The sequence below is a fragment of the Colletotrichum lupini genome, chromosome 9, assembly GCF_023278565.1.
Source record: "Colletotrichum lupini chromosome 9, complete sequence".
Lineage (NCBI taxonomy): Eukaryota > Fungi > Ascomycota > Sordariomycetes > Glomerellales > Glomerellaceae > Colletotrichum > Colletotrichum lupini.
The window spans coordinates 861912-881411 of NC_064682.1; the positions used below are offsets into that span (position 1 = coordinate 861912).

Consider the following 19500-nt stretch of genomic DNA (forward strand, 5'->3'; position numbering starts at 1 on the left):
CTCTTTTTCCGTATGGTTTGAACACGACCGTCACGACTTGGGGCCTCGAGAAGATATGTAGCGATCCTAATACCATTTTAACATGATTAGCTCTTCCTCCCTGTCGAGGACGATGTCTCTTTCTTAGTATCGCCTCTTTTGACCCCAATCGACTTCCCCCATTCCCTCCACCCTGACTTTACCTGTATCTTATCCAGATTGTCGTTGACCAAGCAGGATCTGGTACCATACGCCACCTGTGCCTTTCTTATTTAACCAGCAGGCCGGGGGATTAGAGAGCGCAGTGCCTACCTACCTATTTGTGCTTGGAAGAAGTCACGTCCGCCCTCCTAGTTAGGTGGATTTACCCGGCACCGCTGCTGCCTTCCGTACATTCTTGAACAAGAAACTTGCTGCGTATTAGGATGGGACAAGTGTCTTTGGGGGCAGACTCTTCCATGGGTACTTCACCTATCCATTCCCCCACCCAGAGAGCTTGCGTATCTCAGTCGCGTTCATCCAACAACTCGGGTCATGATACGTATCTGTTCTGAACTCGAACTTTACCCAAGGGAAAGCGTTGTTGAGTATTCTGTCTCTTTCCTACTTGCCTTCCAATGCTTTTGAGTAGGTGTAATACGTTCTGTATCTTGAGGGTCCTGCAGAAAACGAAAGCATGCCAAGTTTCCACTCATTGAAGACGGTTGTTGTGGACGAAGGACCACTTGCTCGCACTGATTGAGGTGAGGCCGAGCCTTCGGCTATAGTTGGCCAGTATTTTGTGATTTCATATGAGGCAGCACACGTAAGCTTGAGAGACTGAAGGGGACGCTGGCAGGAGATGATAGCAAGGCAGGTTGAGGGGGGGGGGACTTGAGTTGCCTTTCTTTCTGTTGTAAATGAGGCGTAATTGCTGGCCGGCAATTACGGTTCTGTTTTTGTACGACACTTTCCAATGTTGCGGACGAGGACTTTCCTCCAAAGAAAGGCAGAAGTCGGCTCTTCCGTCAAGACAGAATCTACCCCTTGCCGCATCAGCCCGTGGGCAGTCCCGGGAAGGAGGAAGTAGCAAATGGTATTTCCTGCCACAGAGAGCCACCATCTTTAGAAGAACTCACTTCCCTCCATTGACATGACCCACCGTTTACACTGGCCTCCTACGCCTCCCACCTCCACAACTTCACTTCTCTTCCTGACCACATTCAACACCACGAACACCAACTTTGACTTTTTGGTCCAGCAACACTACTTCATTCGTTGTACATATGTCAGAAAACAGAGAGCCTCTTACTATCCATCAAACTCAACATCCGTTCGCTATCTTGTTCTGCGCCGATTTGTCCTTCCCACTTGGGCCCGAATACACCACCGCTTTTCGTCATGTCTATCAACAGTAACTCACCCCCGCCTGTTTACGAACTCCGAGATATGCAGCCAGCAAGCCCAGGCGTACCTATAGCCTTGGGCGCACCTGCAGTACCAGACGTACCTGAAGTACCAGGCCCAATCGCAGCTTGGACACCGAGCGCCAAGAAATACATAGCGCTTACCTAGGTCCTCGGCGGTCTCTGGTTTCTCTTTTCGGTAATACTGTTTTCATGCGATGCCGCTGTGATCTTCTACAGCTATGCCAAGGGCATCCACAACAGTACAGAGTTCTTCATCTATGGATTAGTCGGCGCTCTTTTCGATGGATTCCTCGCCGCAAACACGATGTACGATTTGCTTCGACAGCGCAATGGTACTTTCAAGCATACTCTTTTATGCATATCCTGGACCCAATTCTTCGCGACCAGTACCATCAACCTGCTTATCGTTGTGGTTTGCCTCGGCAGCTTCAGGTCTCACGATCTCAGAAGCGACTGCTGGGTGATAGCCTCTCATTGCAACACATTGGCGGCGTCCCTCATCTCCATTCTGCCACTTTATCGGACTCTTTTCAAGAGTGAACCCGGCCGCTGCGAGTGCATGAATGGTGTGCAGGCTCCTGGCGATGTTGTATGATTGCGGTTGGGCAAATCTGGACGGGCACGCCGCACAAAGCTGAGCCCTGACAAGGCAATGGCGTGAGTGCGATCTCAACAATCATATCCTGCAACACCATCATCATCAGGTGTGGTTTCATGAGGGCTGACGCATTTGAAATCAGATCATGACAATCTTGCAGTGCTCTCTGGAGTAATGGCTCGAGCGAAAGTCGAAGCAGAAGAATAAAGAGATATGGCAGCGGACGGCTCTCAGGGCAATGGATGGGAGTAGCCTACACAAACAGCGAGAGCATGAGTTAGTATTTGGGTGGAAACGATATGTAAGGTAGCGTTCAGGCACTTGAATAGCAATACAAACGACAAAGTCTGTCTGTTGAGAAAGCTTGGCCACTCTGGGCTGGAGTCTTGAATCTTCCCTGATGCATGTCATGAAGCTGCCTGCCTGACGAAACGTCACGCTCTCAGAGGAACAAAATTGATCGCGATTGGGTAGAATGCCTTGAACGCATAGCAATTGAACGAGCAGTATCTTTTTAATTTCTTTTCAGAGAGGTAGATAATATCATAAATAAGATACCGAAGCTCAAATACAAGGCTTATTCAGAAGACCACTGGGCTTGACGCAGAAGAGGGTGCACTCCCCGACCTCAATCTGGTGCTGCTCGGGGCCGACCCACTGCTGGCAGTCGTACCACTCGGACCAGTCCTTCTTGTCGGTCCAGGCACCCGGGCCGGCGCCCTTGCGGACGCAGTTGCGGCCGTCCACGTTGATGATTTGGTTCAGGATAACATTTTGGCGGTGGTTGTTGTATTGGTCTTTCGTGCAGGTGTGTCCTGCGAAGGAGGAGCAGCAGATGTTGATTGCGTAGGAGGTTCCTGCGGCGGCGAGGAGGAGGAGGGGAGTTATTGAGGGGAGCATTTTGGTAGTCGATGTGGGGGTAATGTGTTTTTTGACAGTGGTGGGGAGGAAAGTCTTGGGTGATGGGGATGTAAGAGATGGTTGTCCAAGCCGTTTGTGGTCATTGATGAAGCTTTATATTCACAGGTCTTTGACTTCAGGGGATACCGCTTCTTGCGATGTAAGCGTTTATATCCGGACAGCCGTGTAAGCTTTTCTAGTAGGAGTCGTGGAATCGCGTAGGTTCAATTCTTCAATCTAGTACGCATTTTTGAGATTCTGTGTAATCTCGGGTCTCGGGCATGTAGTTTGCGGCATTTCGGCGAAGGGGCAGAGAAATGACCTAGACGTGGAATAAAAAGACTAATTGATTGAATACGAGGGAGCGCAGGCCAGGAACCGGTAGGAGTTGTCGCGAGGAAAGCTTAACTTGAAGGACTGGAAAGCTTATAAGAAGTCCGTGCTTTACTGGGTTGACCTTTGGTTTGCTTGCAGACGATCGTGACTTATTTCCTTCACTCCGTACATGTAAACCGAGCAAGATGCTCTGAAGCGCTGGGTCAGTGGAGGGCGGTCCTTGGTGGCAACGTTCGGGCAGTCTCAGTGCACGGCAAGATGACTGGCAGCGAGATCATACAGAAGACATTGGTAGCAGCTCCTCAAGAGCTAGAGATAACGATGAGGTCGTTGCTATAAAATCTAATTAGTCGGGTCTGGTTTTGATAGGGAATGTGTGCTCTCATTCTGTCACAAAAAGCGGGTCCACTCCATGTGGGCAGCATTAACCACATCCATATCTCGTGACACACCCCCCAGACGCCTAGAGCCGTCATCTGTACAATGGACGTCTATACTGCGCCTCAGCCCTGCAGATGGCAGCCTCAGCCCCACAGGTGGCAGACCAGTCAGAAAACCTAGTATCTATACTGCGCCTCAGCCCCGTAGGTAGCAGACCAGCTAGAAAAACCATGCCCATACGGAGACTCGAACGGTCGTCTTTCGCTTTTTTGGGTACACGACCTGTAGACAATGCGGCACTTAACCATTGTGGCAATAGCGGATAGGAGCTGGGCTCATAACTGTTACAAAAAGCGGCCCCACTCCATGTGGGCAGCATTAACCACATCCATATCTCGTGACACATTCTGATTACCCCTTTCGGACATCGTCAGAAAGCGGAAAATAACACTACTGCAACTCGGCCGCTTAAAGCATGCCGATCTCCGGAGCAGGAACCGCGGCCAACACCGCTGCGGGGAAATTGCGACAAGGTGCCCCGATCCTTGTCCGGAGGGGCCTTGGGGCTCAACAATGAGAGACGAACTCCCCGCACTTCGGCCTGGACAAGCTTCTGATCCTAGCAACACGAGAGTGATATGTCCGAGATAAGGGAGCGGCTTGATGCTTGACAGCATTCATGGCTCGAAAGAAACGAGATTATGTTCCAAAAGTCAAGGGTATGTCTGCATCCCCATTCGAGACGGACTCCAGCGTTGAAGGAAGGGCAAAGTAATTGATGAGTTCCATTGTGGATAATAGGGTGCTACGAATGCTCCCAACGTCGAATCGACTGCGATGGCACGCGTCCGAGCTGCGCAAAGTGTAGAAACCGTGGGATCACATGCAGCGGCTTCGTTCTGAAGTACAAGTTCTTGGATGGATTCTCATCACGACAAAGGTCCACTTCTGGTAGTCGAAGCGCGTTGCTGAAGCATTCCCTTGCCCAGACATCGGCGCCTGGTCCCGCGAGAGACAAGTCAAAAGTGCTTGAACCGTTTCGGGACTCACAAGCTTGGGACGACGTGTACTGGAATAGCTCGGCTCGTACTTACGGTGATGGGGGCGAGTGGCCTAGTCAGGGTGGTGGTTCGGAAAGAGATCTAAGATGCGATGTCTCCAACAGTAAGGATCATGCCGATGACAAAGAGGAACTATCTTCGGTTATCATCGACGACCTATGCATCATATCGCAAATTTCCCGGCCAAATGCCGACGGTGTCTCTGCAGAGCCACTATCGCCAGTCAATCTCAGCGTGCTAGAGCCGTGGAAAGAGTTTCTACTCACCCATTGTAAGTTCAAGGTTCACTGTCGTTATCATCAACCTTTCATTCTCTACAACCCTCTTTGAGTTTTGGCTGTTAATATGATTCAGTCTCAGAAGCCATCGCCCCCGAGATGGTTGTAGTGGATGACATCAATAACGGCTGGCGACGTTTGATCCTACCAATAGCATGGTCAAACACAATGGTAATGGACGCCGTTCTTGCCGTGTCGGCATTCCATCTTTCGGGCAGGGCGATCCTACAGCCCGTAGTCAATCCGGACAGGCTCTATGCCTTAGCGATCAGTCAGCTGCTTAACCGCAAGGACCTGGCTGATCGAAGTGATGAGCCCAAACAACTCGTCGTTCTGGCCATTGTTGTGCTTCTGGTTTCTGTCATGGTCAATGGTATGCCAGACTTTCCAATTGTCTTCCAAATGCTGGAGTCCGCCGTAACGGCTATTGGAGGTGATGCGGCCCTCACAGATGGAGGGGAGATGGGCAGCTTTCTTTTGAGGCAGATTCGCAAGTAAGTTATTGCCTTCGTATTCATGTTCTATTGGCTAGATCTCATGCTCATAAATGCTAGAATGCGAGTCTACGCTGCACCTCTGGTCAGTCAAGATGCCGGAAAGAACGCAATTTTGTACCATGCGCGGGAGAGTTTCGACTGTCTCTTCTACTACTACAATTTGTATCCCGATCATTGTCCAACGTTTGACCTTATCGCCGATATCCGCCAGCAAGCCTTCAACATGTACCTCTGTCGAGTGTTGACAAACGACAACGAAGCCCCTTTACTCCCCTCATGTATCGATGCTATCGAGACGTTCCAACGGAGCCTGCAGGCTTTCCCAGAAGGCGCACTAGGGGAACACATACTTGTCTGGCCAACGTTCATCGCTGCGCTCGAGTGTCATACCCTTGAGCAGCGCCTATTCTTTGAACAGTTTCTACTAAGGCAGTATAATCGTAACAACTTCTTGAACATCCCGAAGGCTTTGGAGTTTCTGAGAGGTATTCGGTTGCAGGATACTCTTCAGTCAGACTGGCCTGCACTTATTCCGAGACTTCGGGTTTTCATCATGTAGAAAAGCCTCAAGCTCAAGGAGCCGCGGGCGGGTTTTCAAATTGAAAATATCAACTATTAGTCATACCTCTAGATTTGATGCAGCGCCTGAGGTTTTTCTGCTTGAGGACTTGGAATGGCGACATGCAGTGTTGCCCGCAAAGAAATGACCATATGTTGGTTGAGAAAAGAATGCGTCCTTTACGAGCAAAGATACATGATAGTTTCTCCAGGAAGAAAAAAGGCTCGTACCTATCATATGACACGTCCAAATTCTGTGGAGACATCCCTCGCTGTTATTGTCAAGTAAGATTCTCTAAGTGTATATCACTAATTGTCATAAAGAAAGCAAAGGCCGTTTTCCACAAAGCCGAATCATCACAGAACTTATCAATAACTTTTCTATTCTTGGTTCAGCAATAATACTATCTGAAGCATGTGTGTACCTCCCAATACAGTTCTGAACAAGATAATTTGTATGTGGGAAACCTCATGCGATAAACTTGACATATGCCGAACTACCAGACAGACCCGGACAAATCCTTTCCGTCGGCGTGGAAAACCAAGGAGGCACCCTCGCCGGCGTCAATGCCCTCGATCGGGGTACCAGGCTCGACCGTCGAGGCGCAGATGCCGATGCAGGTGGCAGCGCAGAGAGGGTTAGCCTGCGACATGCAGAACAAAATGCAGGCCGCTGAGCACTCAGGCTACAGGTGCTTTCTCGTTAGTGTACCAATATCAGGAAGTAGGAGATGGGCACCATCGTGTGGCTTTGGATAAAACGTACAAACATGATGGTCTCAAGAAGATAGTGTCAGCAATCTTCATCGAAGTTCTCATAGAAGGCATGATGGACCACAGGTCGGTAAAAAGCATAAGACAGACGCCAACTTACCCTTTCAGCAATCGAGACAGCGGCAACTTCGACCGGGGCAGGCGCCGCAGTGGCAAAAGCCAGGAGAGAGGAGATCAGGGCAATAGAGAACTGCATGATGAACTGTAGTAGAAGATACCGGAGAACAAAAAGCACAGCGGTCAAGTTGAAGGTGCGAGTTTTCGATGAGATTTAAATTTGTGTTGTTACTGTTGCAATGGGAAGAGAGCCAAGAATGACTGACAGCCTGGGTTGAACGAAAGCCTTTATACGAAATCTCGTCCTCTTTTCGAACCTATGACACCAGTCCGAACTGGCAGCTGAGTGCTACTGTCCGTTGTGAACCTCGTTCGACAAATTCTCGGACTTTCGCATGATGCACGTCGATGTCCGAGATAGGTCCCCTGCCCAGACGAGCCTCTCGAAACGGATGGTATCGTGCAAGGCCCTATGGATCCAGCTGCATTGTGATTCAACACACCAACCGGAACAGTACAGCAATAATCAGTCGATGTTCCTACAAGAGGTGAAGGTTGTTTGTTTGATGCCGCAGTCTGTGTGGGCTTCTTGGCGAATGACATTACTCGTCGACCCTACGATGCCACATTGGCACAGCTTCTGCGCTCCTAAGCACACTCTGGCCCTCACATGCCCAGCCTCCAGAAGCGCCGCTGGTGAAAATTAAAACTCAACATATGGTTCATTTCAACTATTAGTATGCTTGAGCGGAGCTTGAAAGGTGCCCATTGTTGCTTACACGTAGTATTTAAAGAGCATGACATTTCAAAGTCACATGAACTCATTGGGAACTTCCGATCAGCCATTTAGGAAAGCGTTCAACCTTTCGGCTGCATATGGCTCAGCGTAAGAAGTCCGTCAGGTAACAAGGATTACAGGCAAATGCAATTTGGAAAACTCCTGGAGCTAATCTGCCAGGCAGCAATTCAGGGGTAGGTATCCGTACTTACTGAAGAAAGGTTCGTGTTGTCAAGCATTGAACATCACGATAGGGTGGGTGCACACACGCATTCTTTGATCCTATGCAGGGAAAAGAACTCAATAAAGTCCCAATAACGCTAGGCATCAGAAGAGGAAGGACATTGACCTCAACGGATTCGATGAAAGGTACTACAGGCATATCATACGTACTTTACCTAGGTACCTGCAGCGCTTAGCAAACATCAGTACTGTAGATACATCACAGCATGCATGTACGTCCGGAATTGCGCGGTCACAAGAACACTTCCATTTCCTGTTGCTGCCCGAGACATGTTTTCATCACAGGTATCTCCCCCATCTCACTAGAGGTTTATTCATTTTCGATCGGAGAGTCAATCACAATCCCGGTTGAAGATATTTATTCTCCACCCTGGGACACAGCAAGGGGTTTTACCTTCGTCACATCTCATGAACCTCGCGTCGGGCACAATGCGCAGTTTTAATTTTGTGGAACGAACGGATTGGTAGCAAGACAATGCCTCAACTCATCGTAGGCTCTGCCATCCAGAAATGATTTCGCTTCCGACAGGAGGGCCTCTATATGTCTATTCAGAGGCCAAGATAAGGTAGAGTAAGGTGAGGTAAAGCAAGGCAAGGTGAGGTGAGGTAAAACAATGCAAGGTGAGGCTATTGTGGGACTAGAAGCATGTCCAGTGAACTGAAAGAGCAAACTTTTATTCGTGGATTCCCAAGTTAGGATATGCTAGTGACATAATACATCCTCACCAAAGAAAGTTGAACTACGTGTACACTTAGAGCTCGATACTGTGTTCAGGTGCATAGATCTCATCCAGACATTGGTTTCATCATATTTTGCATCTGGTCTATGTTGGTTTCCTAGTATCAAAGCCAAGCTTCATACCCCGCTCTTTTGACGGCCGCTCCCGCAGGTGAAAAACTCATTTGAGTCATGGGCATTAACTGTGCCGCTTCGTATCTGCCATGAATTAGTTCCAACAACTTACAAACCAAAATTTTAATCCCTCACAACACACGATAATGCCTGCATCAGGGTAAGTGCTCACTTGATTGCAGCCATGCCGCAGGTGGCTCGTCTTACATGGTCAACAAATTCTTGGCGTGCCCTTTCTGAGCCCCAGAGCGAGTGCTAGGAACTGACCGATGTTTTGCCACCTAAGGAAATTGTGAAGTGATACTAAACATTAATACAGTGATAGCATTGATGTTATGTCCAAGAGTCAGACCGCGGTCATAAGTCGGCACTCTTACTTCAGCATATCCTCAAATAGCTAAGCTTGGTATAAGTGCAGTTAGGTCGAAAGTATTCAATGCATGTACCACTGCCACAAGCTGAAGGGGAGCGTGCCGTTACAAACTTCACCTTGTCTAAGGAAAGTCAGACGACTTGCAGGTTTGATTGCAGCCACCGAGTCCTTTTCTAGCCTCAATTTCAGATTCAAACTCGATTTAACAAAAGCTGTGACCTACATCAGCCGTCATGCATTTCAGAGTGGTCTTCTTAGCTGTCTTCCTTGGTCCGGCAGCGGCCGACTACCTTCAAGATACTCATTCGGTCCATGAGAAGCGAGAGGAAAAGTTTGGGTTGGGCTGGTCAAAGGTTGAAAGTAAACCTAGCCCCGGAACAATTATACCTCTCCAAATTGCTCTCCAGCAAAATGAGCTTGATGTAGCTGAGCACGAGCTGTTGCGAGTCTCCGACCCATCTTCTCCCGAATTCTCCCAGCATTGGACTCGAGCCAAAGTCGATGCTAGGTTCTCTCCTACAAGAGAGAGAATACATACAGTTCAGACTTGGCTCGGGGAGGTCGGCATCGGTGAACAGCACATTCGCCGATCCGCTGATGGGGGATGGCTTTTTCTAAATACCACACTCAGAGTGGCTGAGAAGCTACTCAAAACGACCTTTGGTGTCTATCTGGACCCCATGTCGGATTAGAAGTCCAATTCGACCGCGGCATATAGCCGACTACGCAGGGGCCAATTAGGGGCCCTATTTACGATTATCGTAGCTAGCCTAACCTATGATTAAAACCTCCTTTTTATACTTACTACGTAGATATTTATATAATTTAATTAATCTCTTCGTTAACTACGGTTCGAACTAACTACTTTATAATAAGGATACTAATACTAATTAGTAATTAAATTCTACTATCGTAAATCGGTAAGGTATCTCGCTACGTAGAAAAGACGACCTTTTAATACTATATAGAATAAGAGATTTATATTAATTAACTTTATAAAAGTAAACGAAAAAGGAGGTAATTCTTAAATACTATACGGAATTAAATAATCATAGCCTTTTATTACTTACGAGAGGTTAATATTTATTATATTAAATTACGTTAATAAATAGAACCGCTTAAGTAACTAGCCTTTTACCGTCGCCCTAAGTAGCTTTTTTATTAAACGACTTTTTTATAGCCGGCCTACGATTAGAAATTAACTAGTTAAATTAATAAAAAGAAATACCTACGTAACGACTACTTACTTAATTAATTAGCGCGACGAACGAGCTTAATAATATAATATAAAAAAGTATTACGTAATTAAAAAAGGGGATTTTTAAACGTAAATATTCTTATTTAGTAATAAAAGTAACTCTATAAGAGTTATTAAGCTAAGAGATTTATAGTATATAGAAAAGTTTATTACTATAAGGATCTTATAAGTACGACTTTAAGCCCGCAATCTAAACGACCTCTTTATAGCTCCCTTAACTACCCCCTAGGTATTACTTAAGAATATAATATAGGGGACGGTTTAATAAGGGAGGAGGGGATTTAAAGGTCTTAATAATATTAAATTAAGAGTATTACGAATCTTAGAAATTAACTTAAAAAAAAGGCGGCTATTTTAAAGTAGTCCTACGACCTCTTATTAGAGTTATTATTAACTTAAAAAAAAGCTAAAAAAACGAGGATCTAAGGGGAAAAGAAAAGAATCCTCTAGAGGGCCGCTAAAAGGCTTTTTTTTATATTAGCTCCTAATACGAGATTATTGATTTTAAGAAATTAACTAAGTAATAAAAGGGATCGCTAGTAAGCGATAATTACTTAATTATAATTAAGCTATAAAAAAGACTATTTAAAAAATATAAAATAGGGTACTAAGAGGCTATAAAAAATAACATCTTTAAGGTATCTAACCCTATTATGTATAAATAATAAGTAGGCATTTTTAATAAGTCCTTAAAATTTACGATTTTATAAAAAGGAGAGCTTAATTTTATTAACTATACTTAACGGCCTATACGGTTCTTAATAGCTTATATAGCTCTTTTACAAGCTACTTAATATCCATTTTTAACTATTCTTATAAAATACCGCCCTAAAAGAGGTAGGTTAAGGAAAGAAGCTATTTAGAAATTATAAAGAGTATAAGGCTTAAGAGGCTAAAAGTATATAGGATAGCGGAAATTAGTAACTAATAAAGATCCCGAGACTAATTATTATATTTTCTTATAGTAATATAAACGTCTACTACTATTATTATAAAAAAGAACTACTAAAACCTACCTTTTTATACTAAATAAAAAGGAGGATCTTAATAAGTACGATAGTTAGCGATCTAGAAAAGTAATAATAATTACTAAAAATAGTAAAAATAAGAGTAATAGCGAGATAATAAGAAGAAATAAGAATCTCTTAAACCTTAATAAATTCGTTAGGTAGTAAAAGTACGGATTTATTATAACTAGCGCGCGGATTAAATATATCCTTATTAAGATTAAATACGCTAGCGATTATTAATACGGGTATAAACTAAAGTACGACCCTTAGCGAGTTAGGGTAAGGAAAAAGAGGACGAAACCCGATTTTAAATAGAATCCTAATCCCTTATAAATAGGTAAATATTAACCCGGATTATTAGAGGACGTAGATATATAAAATTATAAATTAGCCTAACGGCGAGTAAATTAATATAATATTAATCTATTTAACTAAGGTCTATAAGAAAAAGGGGCTATAGGGGTAACCCCTATTCTATAAGATTATAAACGACCTTAGTTACTAATTAGATAAATAGTTTACGAGCGTAAGCCTAGGGATTATAAAAATAGTTAATAAATTCTTTTATAAGCGAGGGGTATTACTAGCGTAATTATAATTATAAGAGCTATATAAAATACTAATAACGATAATTATAAAGGAGGAATTCGTATTGTAGAACTAAATATAGGTCGATAGAGCGTATAATTACTTTAACGAATTTAAAAAAAGGATAAACGACCCAGATTTCTTCCCTATAGTTACTAACAGAAATCTATTATCATAAAAAGATATACCGGGGTAAAATATAATACTAAAAGTACGATAATTAATAATTCTACTTATTTTGATTTATAACTCGTTACCGCTATTAATATAAAATTTAGTACTAATTAGCCAATAAGAAAAGAGGTAGACGACCCGAAGTTACTAATAGTACATAGCGACGTAAGGATCGTATATAAATACCGAAAATTTAGTAATAAATACGAGGTAATTTATAAACCTTAAAAAGATCTTTTTAAAAAAGAAATTATACTCTAGGGGGAAGTATAAGGTCTTATAAAAAACCCTAACGATGTTTTACGATTATTATAAAAAAGTCGGAATTAGGGAGCACTAGTACTATTTAGTAATTAATATTATATTCGTAAATAAAGCCTCTAATTACTACTACGAAGTAGTACGTAATCTCGATTAAAACGACTTTTTTAGTATAATTAACGTAATCCGAAGCCGCTTCGAGACTTATAATAGGAACCTAAAGCTCCTATCTAAGCTATAAGCGATTTCTTTTATATTTATAACTAGGATAATAGAAGGTAAATCGCGAGTAAAGATCCTTAAAGAGCTTATTAATTAAATTAATAAGCTAGCAAAAACCTAACTAAATAAGGGGATAAACGAGCGGAAAGTTAGATATTTTTATACTATAGTCTAGCGTATATTAAAAATAAAAATAACCCTATACTAAGTACCCAAAGACTACGAGACGCTCTACTCGAGGCTAAAATTTAGCTTTAATATTAAAATAAGAATACTATACTAAACTTACCTCTAGGTATACGACGGCCCTTATTAGTAATATTAGGTCGATCGAACGTATAATAAGAAAAGAAAAGAGGCTAAATACGGTAATTATTAATAAAGAGGCCTAAATTCGTCGAATAAGTAGAGATTTAACTTATAAATAAGGTAACAGAAGAGGTAATATTATATTTATAAAAAGTATAGATATTAGTTAAGTAACTACTCTAAGGAAGAGCGTACTAAATTATATAAATAATATAAAAAGTCGAGGGTAGTAAATAGTAAGACTAGCCCTCGTCGGTTTAACTAATTCCTCGTTATATATAAGGGCAGATCTAGGGGTACGGAACCTAATAATAGTAGCTAAAGTAGCGGCCTAAAGCATATACCCCTTATAAAAAATTTAGAAAATAAAGAAGATCTTACCCCTTATATTAACGAATTAGATTATAATAAAATTGATAATATTAATTACTTTTTTTTTACCCCGTTAGTTTCTAGAGAATATACGAGGCTAAATAAATAGAGGGTAATAGAAGCTCTTAATAAGTAGGCTTTTATTTATAAATAATAAGGGAAGGTCCCTTAAATAATAAATACGGAGACGGCTAAAAGGGCGAATTTAATAGGGCCGAAGCCTATTCTTTTAATAATTAAAGAGAAGACGCTATTTCTTTTAATATTTAAAAAGAAAGAATATAGTACTAAGTAAATCTAGGGGTAGTTAAAGGGGTCCTTTTTATACTACCTAGATCCCTTAAATACTAAGCTTATATAAGTATTCTATGCGAGCAAAAAGTACGGCCTAGATAATTTTTATAGAATTATCCTAAATACTAGGGTATTATAATAGTTAACTAAAGGAAAAAGGTAATTCTAAGCGCTATAAAAGATCGTATTAGTAACGCTTAATATATTAACGGCGGGTATTATAAGGATTAGTTTTAGCCTAAGTAAGGAAATCGTCGCCCTAGGTATAATAGAAATAGAAACGTACTTCGGAACGATAACTTTTTATATTTTACTTATTAATACTTTATTTCTCTTATATCTAAAAGATATAGATCGACTAAGTATTATATTTAATAATATAAGGAATAGAATTTCTAATAGTAAGCACTTCGAGATAGTCGAACGATAATAGGGGTATATATTTATAAAGCTTATTAATAATACGAAGTTAATTAATTACTTAATAAAAAGTGAGCTTAGAAAACTATATTAGAGATTTAGGTACCCGTTAGTTACGAGGCTATATAACCTCCTAAAGTAATTAAGTAATAATAATATAAAAATAGGGGCGCTAAAGTAATTAACGAAAGTATATTATTAATATTAAATAAATGCGCAGAGCCTACGTAAATTTAAGTTTAAATTACGTAATAAGCTTAACTTTAATTAAGAAATCGTCGTTAATATCTTTTATTTAAATAGTCGGTTAGTACTATATATAATCGACGTAGTTATATCTTTTTAAGCAGGGCAATTCTTTTAGGATTTATAAATAAAGATAATATAAGCAGCCCTACGAAAAAGCTAGATCGATATATACTAAGGACTACTAAACGGTATTAGAACCGACGCTAGTACTAGCTTTAAGTTAATAAAATTTAGGAATAATACGACGGCCTATAGTATATAGCTAAATATTATACTTATTAAAGCGCACTATAATATTAAAAAAGTAAAAAGGGCATACTAATAATTAAAAAGGGCGTTTAGAATTATTAAAGAGGAAAATCCGGATTTTATTAACGACGAATGCCTCTAGATAGTACTTAAATACTATAACGATATTATAGGGCCTAACGGACTTATATTAACGCTATTAGTATTTAGAGTATATTTAAAAACGACCTTAGCTTTATTACTATTACTAAGCGTAAGCTAACGAGCCTAAGTAATTAAAAAAGTAATACGGGTACTATATAAGGTAAGTATAAGAAAGTAAGTTAATAAAGTAATTACTACGTATAATAGGCCCGATATAGGGGGTAATCTAAATATACTACTAAATTCGGATATATAAGTATAGCGCGAAATTACTTAATAATAGGCTAGGCTATATAAGTTAATTTTTATTAACGAGCGCTCTTATATAGTTATAAGAGATCGCGACTAGCTACTCGAAGTATTAATTATAATAGTTAGACCGTACTATATAGATCCTAACGAGGTAATTTCTAACTTATAAAAAGAAAAAGAGCTAGGGGAAACTATATAACCCGTAGTAGAGGTATAGGAAATTATCCTTAACAAAATCGTTATAATAATACTAATAAACGACGAGGAAGAGGATATTACTAAAAGGGTATTAATACTACTAGCGAGACGTCGTAAAAGACCACGACGGTAAGCCCTAACGCGGTAATTTATTACTAATAACGAGGTAATTAATACTTTTTATATAATAAAAAAGAAAGCCGATTTCGAGCTAGCGGTTAAACTACGTAAAAAAGGCATAATTATAACTATTAAAAAGCCGTATAAGGGATTAGATCTTATTAAAGTAAATACTCTTCGCGATCGAGGGGTCTATCGATTTATCCTATACGACTTAGAAAAATATATAAACCTCTGCATATTTAAATTATAAATAGTTCGTAAGATTAAAAAGAAAAGAACACCCTAGCCGTATAAGAAGTCTAGATACGTAATTTAGGGGTATAATAACGTTAAAAAAGCGACGCTATTTATATAATTACCTATTATATAGCGCTATAGCTAACGATTAATAATAATACTAATAGTATTACTATAAAAGAAGGGATACGAGATTTAGAGCCGTGATATTACCTAGGCCTATACTTAATTAGCTATAGGGCTTATAAAAAAAATCCTAGCCTATTTACCGAAGGAAATAGCTAGTAAGTACTTAGAAAGTACGATTATTAAAGTGCTTAAGCTACTATATAGGCTCGTAAAATCGGGTACTTATTAGTAGGCTACTTACTACGATTTTTATATTAATTAACTATTAATAGTTACTTCTATATACGACCCGTGCCTACTAGTCGCGGAGTATAAAGGCGATTAATTTAGGATTATCAAAATATAGACTAACGATATATTAGGCCTATCCGATATTAACTTTATAAAAAAAGAGAATAAGGAGCTTTAAAAAGCGGGCTTTATAATAAAGCTAAAAGAGGTCCTTATAATAAATACCCCCTTAGTATTTAATAATAGGATTCTTATAATCAAAAGGGAAACCGTCGTTTTTTAATAAAAGGGGTAGGGTAAGAAAATTAACCTCGTTAATCCGAACATAACTAACGTTAAGAAGTAGTATAAAGCTAAGCTTACGTAAGGGGTATATATTATAAATATTTATTAGCCCGAGGCGACTTTTAACTACGCTAGGGTAATATAAGCTATAAATCTAACTAAACGAGACGTCGAGGTACTTAATAAGCGGCTTAAGTAGTAATAAACGAATCTCGATTAAAGTCTCGTTTATTATTTAATCGACCTTATAATTAGTAAGCTCTACGTCTTTATTAATAAGTTATTTACGAATAATAACGACCTTACTTCGTAATTAGGGTATATTATTATCCTAGCTAACGAGAGTATAAGTAAGAGCGAATTTACTATATATAGTAATATAATCTATTACTCGTTAACTAAAAGTAAGTAGGTAATAAGAAGTATACTAGCGTTAGAGGTTTATAATATAATTAACGGCGTTAACCTCTTTTATATAATTTTAATAACGCTAAAGAAGATTACTAATCGAATTAGCCTTCTACCTATTCTAATAGTTATTTATACCGATTCTTACTCGCTATACGAATACTTTATTAAATTAAGAATAATAAAAGAAAAGAGGCTTATAATCGATATTATAGCCCTTAGGTAATTATATAAAAAGCGCGAAATACTTAAAATCCGTTAGATTAATAATAAAAATAACCTCGTAAACGCTTTTATAAAAGTAGTACTAAATAAAGGATTAGAGTAATTCGTAAGTAATAAAAAAGTTATTATATAAATAGAGGGATAGGTTATATAAAAAGAGTAAAAAAAAGGGGGAAAAGGGGATAATATAATAAACAGGCCCGAGGTCGAATCATATCTCTAACTATAGCGGTTAAATTAATAAAAAAAAGAGAAAGTTAGTATCGGATTAGAAGTCTAATTTAACTACGGCATATAGCCGACTGCGTAGGGGCTAATTAGGGGCCCTATTTACGATTATTATAGCTAGCTTAACCTACGGTTAGAACCTCCTTTTTATACCTACTACGCAGATATTTATATAGTTTAATTAATCTCTTCGTCAACTACGGTTCGAACTAACCACCCTGTAATAGGGATACTAACACCCCAAGAGTAACGAAGAGCACTTGGCATGTGACGAGTACAGCCTTCTAGATTCGGTTCGCCCCCACGTGGACTTTGTAATGCCAACTGTGCATCTGGGCATGGGAACGAGGATTAGGCAAAGATGGAATCAGCCTGATCATTCAGATGACCGCCTGGTGGGAGCTCGCGGCGACTTCAGTCCTCGATCTCTTCACAAAAGATCCAACACTACATTCACTCTCGACAACTGTCACCGGTACATCACACCTGATTGTTTGCGGGAACTTTACAATATTGCCAGTACAAGCGCCATCCACCCGAATAACTCTTTCGGAATCTTTCAAGTCACTTGGGCCTCTTGGCTTCCCAAAGATTTGGACTTATTCTTCGGTATCTTTTCACCAAAGTCTGTTGGCTTCAGGCCCATCATGAAATCCATAAACGGTGGTTACTGGCAGGACGAGCTTCAAGGAACATACGTAAATGCCGAGGCCGACCTCGATTTTGAATACAGTATGGCCTTGACATACCCTCAGCCAGTCATCAACTACCAAGTTGGTGAGAAGTGGCAGACCAGAACGCTGAACGGGCTCATCGCGGCGTTTGACGGTTCATATTGCGACGCATGGAACTCCTCTATTGATGGTGTATACCCCTCTCCTTCGGATGATGGATATCAAAAGGCCCACGACTGCGGCACAGTCCGTCCAGCTAACGTTGTGTCCATTTCCTATGCCTGGAATGAAGTCTCTTTTCCGAAGGCATATCTCCGAAGGCAGTGTCTCGAGTTTCTTAAGCTCGGTTTGCAGGGTGTCAGCGTCATATCGGCTTCGGCAGACTGCGGTCCGGCGGGAACAGGATGTTCTTGTCTTGACCCTTCTACTGGCCAAGCATTGGGCCCGCTGTCGACATATGGCAATTTCAACCCCGTAGTGCCAGCTTCGTGCCCATACGTTACCTCTGTCGGTGGTACGCAAATTCGCGCAAATGGCTCTGTCTACGATTCCGAGGTTGTCTTTCGTCATTCCAGTGCCACACATATCAGCTCTTCTGGGGGCGGGTTTAGCAATCTCTTTGACGCACCAGAATATCAGAAGGACGCAATTGATCATTACTTGCAACGCCCAGATATCAATGAGCGCTTGCAGAACTTGACGGGGAAGTTCAATCCACTGGGACGTGGGGTCCCCGATGTATCATCCAACGCGGCTAATTTCGTTGCCGCCATCAACGGCCAATTGATGACTGTCTTTGGGACCTCCGCATCAGCGCCAGTTTTTGCTTCTATTCTCACGAAGATCAACGATGCGCGCCTACATGTCGGGAAGAAACCCGTAGGCTTTGTCAATCCGGTTCTCTATTCTCATGCAACAGTCATGACAGATATTGTGGAGGGCTCGAACTATGGCTGTGGTGTTGAAGGATTCCACGCGGGACCAGGCTGGGACCCGGTCACCGGTTTGGGAACGCCTGACTACAAGAAACTCCTCACTTTGTACTTAGATTTACCTTGAATAAATACAGGACAAAGCTCATACTAGCATTGTGGTTGTGAGCCACAACCAAAGTCATGTGTTCGCAGTCCTGACACCTCCACACTCGCAGCCATAAGCCATCAAGTCTATTGTTTTACAAAATGCTCAAGGTTCTCGCTCCCTATGTCCAAGTTGTGTGGAGCACAATTTTCAGTTCATGTGCTTGTGGCTGGGAGAAATGCATCAAACTTTTCCAGCAAGTCGGCGTGGCCGTTAAATAGAACCTCCAGCTTGCTGCGTGCCGCTGCCTGCTTCTCTGCCCGAGCAGCTTCCCACTCTTCTATCGAATCCCCGGGCGGAAGGTTTATCTCCTGTAAAATTTCAAGGAAAGTGGGATATTTCTCTGGCTGGCTAGCCTCGAACCGGTTCTGAAAAGTAACACAAGTTAGTGTATAGGTTGTCATCGATTAAAAGGGGCCTGACCTACCCGCACTTCCTGGACAAAGCCAAGCGACTTGTTGAATTCAGTTTGGTCAAACACAAAAGGTGTTGGGTCGTTGGATTGATTTGGAATGCTGGGGGAGTCGGCTGTCGAATCTTTGGACTCCATGTTTTAAAATGTTCCTCGAAAGAGGGAGTTCGCGAAAGACCGGATGAGATTCCAAGTTGACCTTGCGCATCAAAGTTTGCTGGCGTCATAAACCTGACCTAGAGTTGGGGAGCTCTCATTCATATACCCCCAACGAACTGAACGGGGGAGTTTTGGACGCTTTGAGAGGGGCTCGTGTTGTCCAGTTGCAGAAGGGCTAGGCATAGAGGAACCATTGCCGCCATTTAGTGATGAACTCAACAGGGGCTAAGGTCT

At 41.5% G+C, this 19500-nt stretch overlaps 8 protein-coding genes across 8 annotated transcripts; 4 read left to right on the plus strand and 4 right to left on the minus strand.

The window, feature by feature from the left end:
• Positions 1–1359: 1359 nt before the first annotated feature.
• Positions 1360–1983, plus strand: CLUP02_16163 (uncharacterized protein; the record flags this gene model as incomplete). The annotated part of the gene is made up of 2 exons (XM_049295087.1): positions 1360–1464; positions 1534–1983. The coding sequence occupies 2 exons, from the start codon at positions 1360–1362 to the stop codon at positions 1981–1983; spliced, it is 555 nt and encodes a 184-aa protein (XP_049152234.1).
• A 567-nt stretch (positions 1984–2550) lies between these two features.
• CLUP02_16164 (uncharacterized protein) lies at positions 2551–2886 on the minus strand (the record flags this gene model as incomplete). The annotated part of the gene is made up of 1 exon (XM_049295088.1): positions 2551–2886. One exon carries the CDS (start codon positions 2884–2886, stop codon positions 2551–2553), a length of 336 nt encoding a protein of 111 aa, XP_049152235.1.
• Positions 2887–3330: 444 nt separating this feature from the next.
• CLUP02_16165 (uncharacterized protein) lies at positions 3331–4392 on the minus strand (the record flags this gene model as incomplete). The annotated part of the gene is made up of 5 exons (XM_049295089.1): positions 3331–3464; positions 3675–3731; positions 3820–3944; positions 4030–4269; positions 4352–4392. 5 exons carry the CDS (start codon positions 4390–4392, stop codon positions 3331–3333), a joined length of 597 nt encoding a protein of 198 aa, XP_049152236.1.
• A 48-nt stretch (positions 4393–4440) lies between these two features.
• CLUP02_16166 (uncharacterized protein) lies at positions 4441–5998 on the plus strand (the record flags this gene model as incomplete). Its single annotated transcript, XM_049295090.1, has 4 exons — positions 4441–4449; positions 4509–4935; positions 5019–5436; positions 5497–5998. 4 exons carry the CDS (start codon positions 4441–4443, stop codon positions 5996–5998), a joined length of 1356 nt encoding a protein of 451 aa, XP_049152237.1.
• A 496-nt stretch (positions 5999–6494) lies between these two features.
• Positions 6495–6967, minus strand: CLUP02_16167 (uncharacterized protein; the record flags this gene model as incomplete). Its single annotated transcript, XM_049295091.1, has 3 exons — positions 6495–6683; positions 6764–6775; positions 6872–6967. 3 exons carry the CDS (start codon positions 6965–6967, stop codon positions 6495–6497), a joined length of 297 nt encoding a protein of 98 aa, XP_049152238.1.
• A 259-nt stretch (positions 6968–7226) lies between these two features.
• Positions 7227–9767, plus strand: CLUP02_16168 (aorsin precursor; the record flags this gene model as incomplete). Its single annotated transcript, XM_049295092.1, has 13 exons — positions 7227–7283; positions 7344–7408; positions 7466–7524; positions 7577–7589; positions 7640–7714; positions 7747–7800; positions 7916–8061; positions 8135–8247; positions 8318–8415; positions 8885–8929; positions 9022–9047; positions 9161–9205; positions 9304–9767. 13 exons carry the CDS (start codon positions 7227–7229, stop codon positions 9765–9767), a joined length of 1260 nt encoding a protein of 419 aa, XP_049152239.1.
• A 7491-nt stretch (positions 9768–17258) lies between these two features.
• On the plus strand, positions 17259–18771 carry CLUP02_16169 (aorsin precursor; the record flags this gene model as incomplete). Its single annotated transcript, XM_049295093.1, has 2 exons — positions 17259–18655; positions 18729–18771. The coding sequence occupies 2 exons, from the start codon at positions 17259–17261 to the stop codon at positions 18769–18771; spliced, it is 1440 nt and encodes a 479-aa protein (XP_049152240.1).
• A 79-nt stretch (positions 18772–18850) lies between these two features.
• On the minus strand, positions 18851–19245 carry CLUP02_16170 (uncharacterized protein; the record flags this gene model as incomplete). Its single annotated transcript, XM_049295094.1, has 2 exons — positions 18851–19063; positions 19123–19245. The coding sequence occupies 2 exons, from the start codon at positions 19243–19245 to the stop codon at positions 18851–18853; spliced, it is 336 nt and encodes a 111-aa protein (XP_049152241.1).
• Positions 19246–19500: the final 255 nt, after the last annotated feature.